At 31.8% G+C, this 13,758-nt stretch overlaps 1 protein-coding gene across 2 annotated transcripts; it reads right to left on the bottom strand.

Annotated features, from left to right (window-relative positions):
- Window positions 1-16: 16 nt before the first annotated feature.
- Window positions 17-13,643, bottom strand: LOC126748483 (striatin-interacting protein 1 homolog). 2 transcript variants are annotated; one of them, XM_050457734.1, is made up of 15 exons: window positions 13,454-13,614; window positions 10,021-10,202; window positions 9,401-9,790; window positions 9,176-9,295; window positions 8,838-9,121; window positions 8,592-8,776; window positions 8,377-8,531; window positions 8,169-8,321; window positions 5,679-6,056; window positions 5,382-5,626; window positions 5,105-5,332; window positions 3,553-3,724; window positions 3,291-3,495; window positions 3,141-3,235; window positions 17-1,879 (listed from the first exon to the last, which is right to left on the bottom strand). In XM_050457734.1, exons 2-15 carry the CDS (start codon window positions 10,135-10,137, stop codon window positions 1,688-1,690), a joined length of 2,919 nt encoding a protein of 972 aa, XP_050313691.1. In that variant the 5' UTR covers window positions 10,138-10,202; window positions 13,454-13,614; the 3' UTR covers window positions 17-1,687. The 2 variants fall into 2 exon arrangements, with proteins under 2 accessions (XP_050313691.1, XP_050313692.1); XM_050457735.1 differs by lacking the exons at window positions 9,401-9,790; window positions 10,021-10,202 and having other exon boundaries at window positions 13,454-13,643.
- Window positions 13,644-13,758: the final 115 nt, after the last annotated feature.

The following is a 13,758-nucleotide window of genomic DNA, read 5'->3' as shown; positions in this document are numbered from 1 at the left end:
AATAAAACACCATAAATTCTATACTAATGATTTATTAGAACTCTCAGGATAGTTAACTAATAAAGGGACTAAAGACCACCTCTAGTTATTGAACCAAATCCTTGCATTCTTAATATACATACATAATATATATGGATAGGGTTACTATATTAATGAGAACGTTTTATCTGTAACAAGTAAAAGTAGCCTTTCAACAGTCCCTTAAACCAATGAAAAACAAAATATACAAAAAAATTATTAGAAATATATAGACAACCAAAATGGGACTCAAGACTGTTTTACCCACAAAACTTATAACTAACTACCTTTGCAAGAACTGGTTTGACACTGACAGGATTGGGATTCAAAGCCCTGCTTTAACAAAACAGTCTTTAGCCCCATTAAAACTGGAACTAAAAAGGCTGGTTTTATAAAATCACAAGTAATGCATTTTTATGAGGCAGAGTATAAAAACATTTACCTAATTTATCTTATTGCATCACAAGGACACTACATGTGCGACATTATACCTACTAAGAATTATTATACATGTATTGGTTGTATTCTTAGTTGGGATCACTTTTTATATAGACAAGGTCCTCGAAAATCTTTTTTTTTTATGTTTGAACTAATGAACATTTTAAAATGGAAATTTCTGCGTTGATGATTGCAAATGTCTCTAAGAACTCGTTTGCTTTGCTGATATATACTAAACAGATGATGCCTAAGTATTAAGTGGTTCTCAATATATGTTTTTATCATGTATATAAAATGTTTTCATAGCAAGTTCTATACACACAATTTTAACGAAATGGAATTCAACTAATAAACGCGTAAGGCCTATTTTTCATAAATGTATCTTGAAGTAACAAATTTAGCAGAAATATTTATTAGGAAGACTTATTATATATTATCTTTTATGTACAGAGAGTAAAATAATAAACTAGAGTAACTGGCTGTTTTTTTATTACAAGGCAACGTTTCTTTAAGGCATTATATAGAAAGAAGATTTAAATAACACTACCTACTCCCATATTTAAAAAATTGGTGTTTACTTTTCTCAAACCGTTTCATAAGCGTATTTACTGCGGCAGTTTTAATTTTTGTTTGTAAAGTTTTAGTAAAACTTCTTAATCTATTATAGGAGTTCGTTGCCTCACTATAATTATAATAAATCCAATACATTCGAGAGCAAAAAATAGACCTTAACGCATATTAAACACTTTCAAAGCATTTAATAAAATGCAACCCATCGAACATTAATTTTGTGAGTGTCAAATAGTAGACTTACAAATGAGTACTTAAGAATTACAGTTAATAAAGACATTTAGAATATCTATACTGCCCATTTTTTTTGGTTGCCAAAATATACCCTAGGCCATAATCAATTATTAGTTACCTTCCTAGTTATTGGAATATTAACTAAAATTGACTTCCTCATTTTGGTTAATGAAGTTATTCTTTTATATTACACAATACCATATTCAATACATTAATCTTGCAAATATTTACTCAGTTTGGACCATTTTTCCTATAAAAAGATTTTATGGAGGACACAACAATTATGATAGGCACAAAAGAAAAAGCAGTATAAAACTCCTAAATTAATCTAGGCAGGCATAATATCAATTTATATAATTTAATAAACCAAAGTGGATATACATATCAAAAAATTTTAAACAAGAAAATAAATAAATAAATACAAAAATTACTCTTTTTTAGTCGACGGTGGGAATTCATCGGAAATGTTGATCAATAATTCTTCCCAATTGATCGGCACTGGTCCGAACACCTCTTGTTCCACCCACAAATGATAGTGTTTTTTAAATTCTTCAGACAATTCAATATCGTTGCCGAGAACGCCAGTTAGGCTGTTGTCTACCGGTTCGAATTCGCTATCCTGAAATTTAAAGATAAATTATTTAAAAAAATACAAATGGCTAAGAATGATTCAGATCAGTTTTCTCATAACTGATCCACTCTACACAGGGTGTCCATTTAATATCGCAGTGCCTCGATTGCTAAACTTTGAAACGTAAAAAACCTTTAATAAGGGGAATATTAATCGAGTTAGAGTAGTATTCAAAAAGGATTTTTAAACCTTAAAAATATTTATCTACATCGCTACGTTTTAAATAGAAAAATAAAAAGTGTACAGTGTGATTCACTGGTCCTATCACAGCTTAATCATTGCGATGCAGTTCATGCTTGAAAAGAGAGTAGAATTCAGAAACTCCAAAATGCGTGCCTTAGATTATTATATGGTATAAGGAAGCGCAACATCATAAAACACAGGCTTAAGGAAACCAGGTGGTTTACTATTTACAACAGAGGGATTTTTCACGCATCTTCAATGTTTTTTAAAATTATTAATTTAAGGTCCCCACCTTACTTATATAATAAAAGAAAATTTCGTACAGATGTTCACAATATTAACACCCGGTATAAAGGAAGGCACCTCCGCTTCACTCAACCGAAACTTATAAAAGATCATTTATGATCATCGTATTGTACCCACAACTACTAGGGAAGAGACGGTGGAGCGGAAGAGTCTTTTAGATATATTACGCCTTCTACGCTTCGTGCAGTTAGAAGATCTTTCGCACTTAGGGCTGATTTGTGTTTGGAGCAAAACGATAGGCATTTTGAGCAATTTTTATGATAGAACTTTTTTTTATAATGTTTTTCATTAATGTTAATGCTTTTGGTGAATTCTTAATGTAACTGAACTTAATGGGAGTGATATTTATTTTTCTTGTGGCGTTTTCCTACAGACGATTTCTGTATTTGTATGTCCGTATTTGTCTTACTCTAATTTTTGGATTTCCTACAACCTACTTGGTAAATGCCAAATTGATTTCTTTATTTAAAACTGTTTCTGTTCTAGTTTGTTTTTTGTACCTACACTTAAGTTAGAGATAAAGGCAAATTTATTGGTATTAAATTAAAGATAAAAGAATATTTAATCAAAACGAGTTACTAGATACAGGGAGTTGTGTACCACGCTTTTTTGAGACACCCTGTATCAACCAAACTAATTTTAAAAAGTAGCCTCTCTAACTCAATTAACATTCCCCTTATTAAAGGTTTTTTTCCGTTTCAAGATTTAGCCGCAATCGAGCACCGCAATATTAAATGGACACCCTGTATAAGATACTTACTATATTTTGAGTATAACGTCTATTATTGAACCGATCGACTGACGCTCGAAGGGCACATTCTTCGGCTTGAAAATCCCATGGACGAGCATCAAGATCTAAAAAAACATTTATAAAAAAAATTTGAAAGTTTCAAAAAATAGCATCACATACCATTTCCAAAAGCCCAATCATCGAGAAGACGATGACGAACTTTCTGATAGATCGCGCTGATAGTTTTCATGTTCGATTTCCTCCACTGCCTGCCTAAATACTTAGTTTGCATTTTAAGCAGCTTAAGCACATAAAGCTGAGTCAGGGCGTGTCTAACTTTTAAGGTTCTTTTTAAAATCGGAGCAGATTTAAAGACCACTAACATCTAAAAAGAAGAAGTATAATATTTTTTAGTTTCCCAAAGGGTTTTGGTAGGTTGTACCATAATGCGTGAATGTTTCCATTTGGTAAGTTTATTTAAAATGCGAAGCAGATTTATACAAGAGTACATATTTCTCCATGAAAACAATGCAGCATCTCCGATTTCTAGACTCTCAGCCGTCAGTTCTGGTTGGTCTCCAATTACACATGAAGGAAAATCCAATATTGGGATGCTAAAAAAACAAATTTAGTACGACATGATAATAGGCCTCTGAATATTAACTAGTGTTTATTATTGCTCCCTGTTAATATCAGTTTTCTGTATGAGTAAATACCCGAAACAATAAGAGGAGAAAAGCAATATTTGCAGGCGATCCAAACCTTATTAAAAAAATTAAATAGAAAATAGAGATGATATAGAAAATGGTGGAAAAGTCAAATTCTCATTTATATATCCTAAGTTTGTCCTATCTAAGTCTGAAAATTAGAAGAGTATGGGAATGAAGTGATGTTTTTCGGGATTCATTTGATAAATTAAAGGATAAAAACTATCGAGTTATGATAGTTGCACATGCTAAAAGTCTGGGTTTCATTATTGACCCTGATTTGCGTTCCCGTGAGACCATAACTCTAAAACTGAAAAAAGCATATTCTGCTCAGACGCAAAATCATCAAGAGTTTTTTGCATATACATCACCACTTTTTACAAAAAGAAATCAAATTACTGCTTTGTGAATCCTTGGTATTGAGTCAATTTAATCATTGCAACATTGGTTATAGCCCTTGTTTGGATAGTTTTAAGTTACGTAAAATTCATAAAGTAAAGATTTCGTGTCTACGGCTAATCTATGGGGTTCGTCGTCATCAACATATTTCACCCCTTCTGCGTCATTCTCAGTGCCTTAATACGTATTGCATATAGACTTTTTTTATCTCAAATTATTAGAAACAAAAAAACGACCGTATTTATTTGATAAACTTGAATTTCGGGCTGATGCTCAGTCGTTCATTGTGTTCTTCAAACAACAGGGTTACAATAAGAAGACATGGAAAAGAAATTTTTAAGAGAGGTTTTTCATTTTCATATCATTCAGTCAATAAATATACTTTCCTTATCAGATCTCGGCCAATCATTCACCTTCAAAATGAAACATAAAAAAACCCCTGTTTACTGAACAATTTGGTTTGATCTAATAAATTCGAGTATCTCGACTATAAAAAATTAAAAAGAAATCCAGAGCAGAACATTTGATTACGCAAATTTAAAACCTAGAGTGCCATTAAAAGCATATTTTCATTTTTTAAATTTTTATTCTGCACGTCTGTCAAATATCATATTATGTCTTTTTGCAACTTTTTATTGTCTTTAAATCCATACCTAGTTGTAAGTTTTAGTATAGATTAAAATAATTAGATTAATTTCAGCTTAAACAGTACCTTGTAGCTTTGTAAGCCAAAAGGCGTCTGATTAGTCTTTTGAAACTAACCTACAGTGAAATTTTTTTTATTCAACTCTTAGCTATGCTGTATTAGGATTGGTTTTAATAAACATATTTATTATTATTATTCTTATTATTTAATCCCTCTACAAAACAAAATTAATTTAAACTTACGCGTTTTTAGCTCCAACGTATCCCATAATATTCTGATTAAAAAATTTTAAAACCAGCGGTATACAGTTGGCAAACACTAAATGTTGCGACATAAACTCAAATTGGTAAATGTGGTTTAATTTAAAATGTTTGAGAAGCAGTAGCAATATAGCCGAGACGGCTTTTACGATTATTTCCTTATGACGGTTGACGTCAATCCCGAGCTTCATCGACTGTAATACTGTCATCCTAAAAAAAATCATAATATTCCGCCGCGATGCTTTCGTATCAAACTTACGGCATTTCTTCAGGTAAAACGTCCGACATGATATTGATCGAGTCGGTTTTGGTTTTGGACGTGGGTGCCGCAGCAAGTAAAATTTTCAGCAGCGCAATCATGTACTGAGGTAGATTTGGTAACATCGCCTGATACAAAATTTCCGTTGGGGTGAGTTCTATTTCATCTTCTTTGGTCGAAAATGGATTGCGGGCAATTTCTTCTTCTTTCATAATCTGGAGCTCCGCTAGCGAGGTATATACGTGCTGAAAACTATGTATTTAGAATATATTCATGTATTTAAAAAAGAAAACTTACCTCTTTTAAAATGTTAATTGAATCAATGATAGGATTAGGCAGTCCAAATACAGTTGTATTGTCTCCGGGCAAATTATACCCCAAGAACTTGGTGCGCGAATTATCTATATAATTTTCAACGTCTTTCTGTCTAATCTTAGATTTCCAAGGTAACGCTTTAAAAATTGTCTCAGGCTCAGGCGGCGGGGAAACCTGCATGTTATACATATTAAAAATGTGATTATTAAACATTTGACTAGCTTCGATATTATCGGTAGGACGACGCTCGTCGTATTCCACCATGTCGGCGATATCATCACCATTTTCGCCACCCATGGAAGTTTCAATTTCCATGGCCAGTGATTCCTGGTCGTCTAAGCTACTTTGTTTCATCAAACTCTGCAACGAAATAGTACCGGGTTGTTTTTCTTTGTGGACGATTCAATAGTGAAATGATGAACAGGAACATTCAAATGGAAGTGCTGGATGTCGGATAGGAACAATCGAATGGAATTGGTGGATGCAACAGGTAACGTAAAATACAACTCAAGAAAACTACTTCAATTTAAACTAGCACCACTGAAACAAAAAACCCAAAGCAATTTTTCCAATTAATAAAAACTTCCATAACATTCAGAAGAAAATTTCAAAAGAAGAAAAAAGTTTATTTTTGTGTTTTTGCATATACATCTTTCAATTTTTTGAATTTCAAGTTACTTTTCTTTTGTTATCGTGGCTACATCGCCCAGAAGGCTTTAATGAAGGATTTGATGCAAAGTATACAAAGCCTACTGTAAAGCATGATGGTGAATCCTGCATGATATGAGGTTGCTTTTCTAGGTACGGTATACATGTTATTGAGGGTATTATGGACTGATTTATGGATTAAGATATTCTAAAAAATTTAATGCTACCATTTGCTGAGGATAATGTACTATTGACCCGGATATATTAGCAGATACTATAAGCATAAATCAAAGGTAATTCAAGAATGGTTTTTATCAGAAAAGATTAGGGTTATGAACGTTCCTGGACAAAGTCCTGATCTTAACCCTATTGAACACCTCTGGTGATCAGCAATCAAAATGATTTAATAAAAGTTTTGGAATTCAATTGGAGAAGAAACCATTATGAAACTTTTGGAATCCATGCCAAACCAATGTCGCGAGGTTATTGCCAATAAGGGATACTTTACCCACTATTAATTTTATTAGTTTAAAAATCAGTATTATGTTGAAATAATTAATAAAAAAATTAGGTTTCTCTACTTTTCTCCCTAAAGTATTTTGTTTATTTTTATAAAATCTTTCGTTGTATAGTTATTATTAGTATTAAGTTAGTTGTTATTAGTATACCTAATTTTTCTGTACTTTTGTTCAATAGTGTACATACAACATTTATGTATGTAAATGATAGTATGCATGTCATATAGTTTCCAGAAGGGGGAAAAGAAAAACTTCAAAACTTATTAAATAAAGTATATAAAATATTTGGGTATCTACATAGATGAGTGTTTAAAATAAACCAAACATCTGGAGTATGTCACTACAAAAACCAGAAAAGTCATATATACATTTTATAACATTTTGGCTTACTACTAAAAACAATTTACTTTTCTCTTGTAGAGTCTCTTATCAATGATGGGATAATTGTTTGGAGTAGTGCCTGCAAGAATGTCTTAAATAGTTTAGACATTGCTCAAAAATATATAATAAAAATAATAAGACTTGCTTCCTTGCTTTCTTGGTATCTGTAAAGCATGTTGCTGCAAAAAGCATGTTAACTTCATCCTAATGCCTCACCTACAATAATTTAGAAGGTAAATTAAAAAACACTTAGGCCAATAAACACCAAAGTGAACTGCTGGATTGTCCATACAAGCCTCTCTTTAGACTTCATTCTTATTGTTTCTGTTATGCATTCACATTATATTGTAGTTTTAAGTGTTTTAATTAGAGTTGTGGTATGCATATTTTTAATATTTAACCGCATTATTTAATCGCCAGCAAACACAGATCCTTGATCCATATTGTTGGCAAAATATGTTTAGTAATAGGTAAAAATTAAATTGTAAGTAAATTGTAATGTTATTGCTGTGAATGTGTACCTGTATCTGAATGAATAAACTGATACATTTGAATTCACAAAAATAAAATTTTAAAGCCAAACCTCATTTAGATCTGATACATTGTACCTGGCATATGAAAAGAAAAGGCTACTTGAAACTCCTGACTTTATAAAGACAGTTTCCGAAAGACAACATGGGTGGCAATAAAATATTCAAATTTGAAAAGGTAGGGACACATTTCATATCACATATAAAAGAATCAAAACTAAAGTGCCCCTGCCTTCTATTACCTCAAGCAGATTAACATGCAACCCCAAGCTGTAAAAGAAAAACCTAAAATACACTAAAAAATATATTAACACTAAAAATATAAACCCTTAAATTAATCACATTAATTAATAACAATGGACAAAATAACAAGAAAATTTAAAAAAAACACTTACCCTTCTAAACGGTCTTCGTTTTTGGTTTTGGAACTCCAAGAGGTCACTAGCACTGGCTGGTGGAGAAGAAGATCGCATGGTTCTAGCGATTTCCATTGTATCTTCGTCCTGTGGAGGTAGATTAGCTGCCTCTCTCTTTTTCTTCTTTAAATTCTGAAAAATAAAAAACTGTTAAATAAACTACATAATAGATTAGATTCCAACTTACTTTGAGTGTTTCCATACCACCAAGTGTCAATAGGATTATTTTCCACAATAATAACAGAACTTTTTTCATTGGAAAGTGCGGGGATGCCCCACTGCAAAACCGTGTTACCATTGAAAGTAATTTTATTACTAAATTATCTTCTCCAGCAAAATGACCTTAAAATAAGCAATTTTTATGACTATAAAATAAATTAGAAATAATATTCTGAGACACACCTATTTCCGAAATAAACGCTTGTATTTGATTTTTAATTTCAGGTATATCACTATTTTCTGATGCCAATTCCACCCTACATGTTTCAATTATAATGTACATTATTGAAATTATAACTCTTAGATCTTGAGAGTCTGCAAGGGAAACTGCGATTTTTCTCATTGCCACATGGGCAGCAGTTTGATTACTGTAACAAAATATTAGAAATAAAATCATTTGTTTATTAATGACTTAAAACAGAAACTTACTCAATTTCAAGATTTAAGAGTGGAAGAAGGGACTCAAAAGCTCCTAACTGGAACAGCTGAAGAGAATTCACTCTTGACCAATGCTGTTGTTCAGTGTCTGATTGAACTTCGGCCCAACAGCCTTGGGCAATGTAGAGTATACATCTGGCAGTTCTCATTCGTACAGGTTTTACACTATATTCCAACTGATCAACAAGTTTCAGAATTATGTTATATCTGTTTTCTTTTGATAATTTTTGCCAGCTTGGAGGCAGTTGAAATTCCTCCATCTGGTCTTCAAATGCCTAAAAATAACACTAGTAAGACCTAAGAATATTTTTAAAATTAAATAAACTAACCTTGAGGTTAAGAGATAACTCTCCCTGTTCGGTATAGCTGTACAACTCTGAGATCTCATTGACGTGAGTGTCTGTATCATTGTAAACAAACTCTAAGTCTTCCAGTGGATAGTCTCCTACCTAGTTGAGCACAAGTTAAGTTCATTTTATTAATTCATTAAAAAATTAACATTTTGCAGTAAACAAAAAAGAAGCGAAACAATCAAAAGCTCCCATTGGAAGTACCTGACCCGGCGGTGGGCTTTCATTTAACAAAATGATTGGTGGAGTTAATTCGCAGGGAATTGGAACATGAGGAGTTTCAATCTCATCAGTTTCTTCATCAAGTTCTTCGTCATCGTCTTCTTCAAAGCCTTTGTAGAAAAGTACTTCATTTTCACTCCTATCTTCAACTGGACCAAATATATGATCCAGCCCGAGCCCGTCATCTACTACTAATTTTTCTTTATAATGTTCTTCCTCATTATCAGAGATTGATAAGTCACATAATAAATTGTCATCATAATCCAAAGGACTATCAGATTGTTCAATCGCATACAAATTTTTTGAATGTGGACACTTAAACTTGGCAATTACATCTTTGCACTGCTTGCCTATGGAAAGACTATTCTCACTCTAGAATAATCAGAAGAGTTGTAGTGGTGAAAATAATAAGGAGCCATTAGGTAAAAGGGAAAAGGATAAGTTGTTTATTAGTAAGTAGGCATTTAAACTGTATTATCTTTATTAAAAATTAAAATGAAAGAGAGTTAATGAAAACACAATGAAAATTAAATTTTTAAGCAATAGTACAAAAATTTGATACAGATTAAATGCCTACAAATAAAGGTAAGGGAATTGGATACCTGCGAGGATGTTTTTGGACTTTCTTCTTGCTTTGCATATAGCTGCACATCAATACCGGGATAATATTTCTCTTTATACCAGATGTATGGTTCTTCTGATTTCTCTTTGGTTGACATGATAAGGACTTTTTAAATCTGGAATGCTGTTTTACTGTTCTGCTGTCTTGATCTATTCTTCTTTACTATAAATATGATATATTCACATAATTCCTTACTGAATTGGATAGAAATGAATCAGTTCTCTTTTGTTGTCGTCCCCATAATCCCATAGATCCAGGAAGAATGAGGAAATTAAAAAAAAGGTTGCTCTCAGGATTTTATACTACAAAATCCATTGTAAAATTTAGGGTTGGTCAATATTGGCTTCCCAGTGATTTTATTTATTTATTTATTTAATTATTGATTAATCACAGTAACAACAGCCAAAAGCTACTTACAGATACCAACCTAAATACTAAGTAATAAAATAATATTGTTAACAATGATTAGAATTTCAAGATTAAGAGAATTTAAAGTTAAAACCAAAAGAAAAAACATAGTCACTCCAAATTCTCTCACAGGAAAAAAAAGTATGATAAACAGGATGTTATGTTGATTTAAGTTTATTTGTGATGAGTGTCCTAAATTGATTGAGGCTATAGGTGAGTCAATATCTATATCTGAATAATAAGCCTTTATTTCCAACAGACAACTTGCCCAATAACAGGGAACAGTTACAAAACAATGAAAAATATAATTTAAAGAAAAAAAAAACACAAAACAAACCTAAAAGAATGAATGAAAAGAAAAGAAAAAAAGTAAAGTCACAATCTCAAAAGGTATCCAAAAAATTAGAACAAATAAGTATTAATATGATATAAAAACCCAATTATAAAAGTTTAATAAGATAATCACATATTCAACAAAATAAAACTAAATTAACTGCAATATACCTACTAACTATAACTTAAACACATGGTTAATCCCAACAGTAATGAACCACCAAGATATCAACAATCACATGAACCAATTAAATATAGAGCATATTGTATATAGTTGCGATTTCAACAGGATGTTAGTATGAGGCCTTGACAGAAAGAATGTTAGGGGATGTCTAGCATTAAGCCTAGGCACCATGAAACGTACACCAGAAAGAAGTACAGGACTATCAATTAATCCAGTCACTAACCCATGCAGGCATTTTATGGAGAAGATCATTCTTCTGAGATGTAATGGATGTAGATTGAAGCATTCCAATAGTTGCCAATGATCCAACCCTCTAACTGGATATATGCCATCCAGCCTGAAGGCCAAAAACTTAGCAAATCTACTCTGAACAGATTCAAGGAGACCAACATGATTCTGATAGAGTGGGTTCCATATAATGAAGCAATAATAGCAAAGTTTTTAGAAAGGTTGGTATGTGGATACACTAAATAAAACATTCTGAAATTACCAGAAATTAATCTGTTAATGCCAAAAGGGAATTGATGAAGAATGTCAAGACAATCAATATTGTTTTTCAATCATTTATAAGTAGTTAACAAGAACATCTTAATTCTCCTCTTACTCAAAAAGAGCCTGTCTGCTTATTGTCAACACCGACAATAAGTGTTCATTGTTACAACCTCTAGGGGGATAAACACCAAATTTCCTGTTGTACATATACTTCAGAAACCTTGTTTACACCCCTTCAATCAGAGCCATAAACGTTATATAGGGGATCCAAAAATCTCATCCATTCTTCTCTAAGAGACCAACATACAAAATTGATGAAAAACAAATAAAAACACAAAGTCATGGTCTCACAACATGTAATTCAATGGGCTACACGTGTTTCGCACTAGTTAGAGCATCATCAGGCCTAAAATAAAAATACTACTTAAACAAAACTAAAAACTAACATAAAACAATAAAAAACCTTTAGAAGCCATCTACACACTTATTTTTGTACACATTTATTTATGGATTTATTAGATGGCTTCTAAAGGTTTTTTATTGTTTTATGTAAGTTTTTAGTTTTGTTTAAGTAGTATTTTTATTTTAGGCCTGATGATGCTCTAACTAGTGCGAAACATGTGTAGCCCGTTGAATTACATGTTGTGAGACCATGACTTTGTGTTTTTATTTGTTTTTCGTCAATGTTATATAGGGGAGACCATATGATGGAGCGATACTCCAAGATTGGCAACAATGCTAAGCTCCTTCTTGGTTCTAGCAATAAATCATTTTGTAAGTTGTGACTGTGTTCAATGCAGTCAATCCACACTTGAAATAATCAGCAAGTAGAAGACTTTGCTTTTTTAATGTTACATATTAAGTTATTAATGCCTGCCAAAAATAAAAGGGGACCAAAATTGGAACGCTGAGGAACTGCAGGTGCTCTTAAAAATTAATGACCTTGATCAAGGATGACCTAATCAATTCAATAATATTTGTATGTACATCTAAGTCTGACAAAGATTTTAAAATCATGCAGTGTCTCACTCTATCAAAAGCCTTTTCCATGTCAGTATATATAACATCAACTTGTGATTTTTTTGTTGATAGCTTCATGGATATATTGACAAAAGACAAGGTAAGATTTGTCAAGCTAGATTATCTTGGTAAAAACCTCTGTTGACATGAAGTAATGCGGCCTGAGATGTCATGAAATAAATGCTCAAAGATAATCAACTCAAAGACCTTTGATATGGAGCTCATAATACTTATAGGACAATAATTTTTTTATTTCATGCCTAGAGCCAGATTTGTGAATAGGGAGAATTTTACTAATATTCCGTTTGGCTGAAAGAGTTGAGATTTTGATGTTTAAATGGCTGTAAAAAATAATTACAACGGCCCATCTATGAAAATTAAAAGAATTTTGAATTATCACATTGAGACAAGAAGGACTTTTAATATTTTTCATTAGATTCAGTTTGTAAATCTTAATTTTTCTTTAAATGTGTGCCAATATTAACCAGCCTTAAAAAGTACAAGGAATTTGCTATGTTTGACTCACATTATCCAGTATAGTATATGACATATTGCTGGCATCTTAATTGGATAGTCTTATGAATAATATGTAACTTTAATTTAAGTTGAAGCACTAACAAAAATAAACAATTAGGTGAAAATTCATATAAGAAAATATAGTATACTCTATCCGGCTGGTGGTCATAGATGAATCCACAAGATAATACATTAATAATGAAAATACATCTAAATGAATGATAACATTGATTTAATATTCTCTCTAAACAAAAATATGTTGGGAGAGGTTATTGATGTGAAAAACTAGTAATTACAATAAAAGAATGGATAAGAATAATATTATTGTGATAAATTAGTAAGGATTTACCCTCATGCCCGGGACCATACACAAATTTGTTTTAAGCAAAAAGAGTTAAAAAGCCAAACAAATCCACAAAAACATAAATAGGCAATTGTAAAATAAAAAAATATGTCTCACATCTAAATCTAAACGTTGGCGACGAAGAATTTCTCTCAGCAAAGGCTTGACGTCTTTCTTTCCGTTTCCATTTGGATCCATCTTAATTTAAAAAATAGCATTATTTACTATGTGAAAAAAATTTATCAATTATCAAATATCAATATCAACTGATTTTTGATTTGGCCATTGTACTGGGTTGTTATTCAGTTCATCTGTCATTAGTGTCATTATTATCAATGTCGTTCTTCTTCTTCTTCTTCTGCGAAAGTGCTATTATACTTTTTTTAGACCCATAACCTTCAACATGACTACTAAGGTTTTAT

The sequence above is a fragment of the Anthonomus grandis genome, chromosome 22, assembly GCF_022605725.1.
Source record: "Anthonomus grandis grandis chromosome 22, icAntGran1.3, whole genome shotgun sequence".
NCBI lineage: Eukaryota > Metazoa > Arthropoda > Insecta > Coleoptera > Curculionidae > Anthonomus > Anthonomus grandis.
The sequence above is the reverse complement of the archived record's forward strand: the minus strand, read 5'-3'. Positions and strand labels throughout refer to the sequence as shown.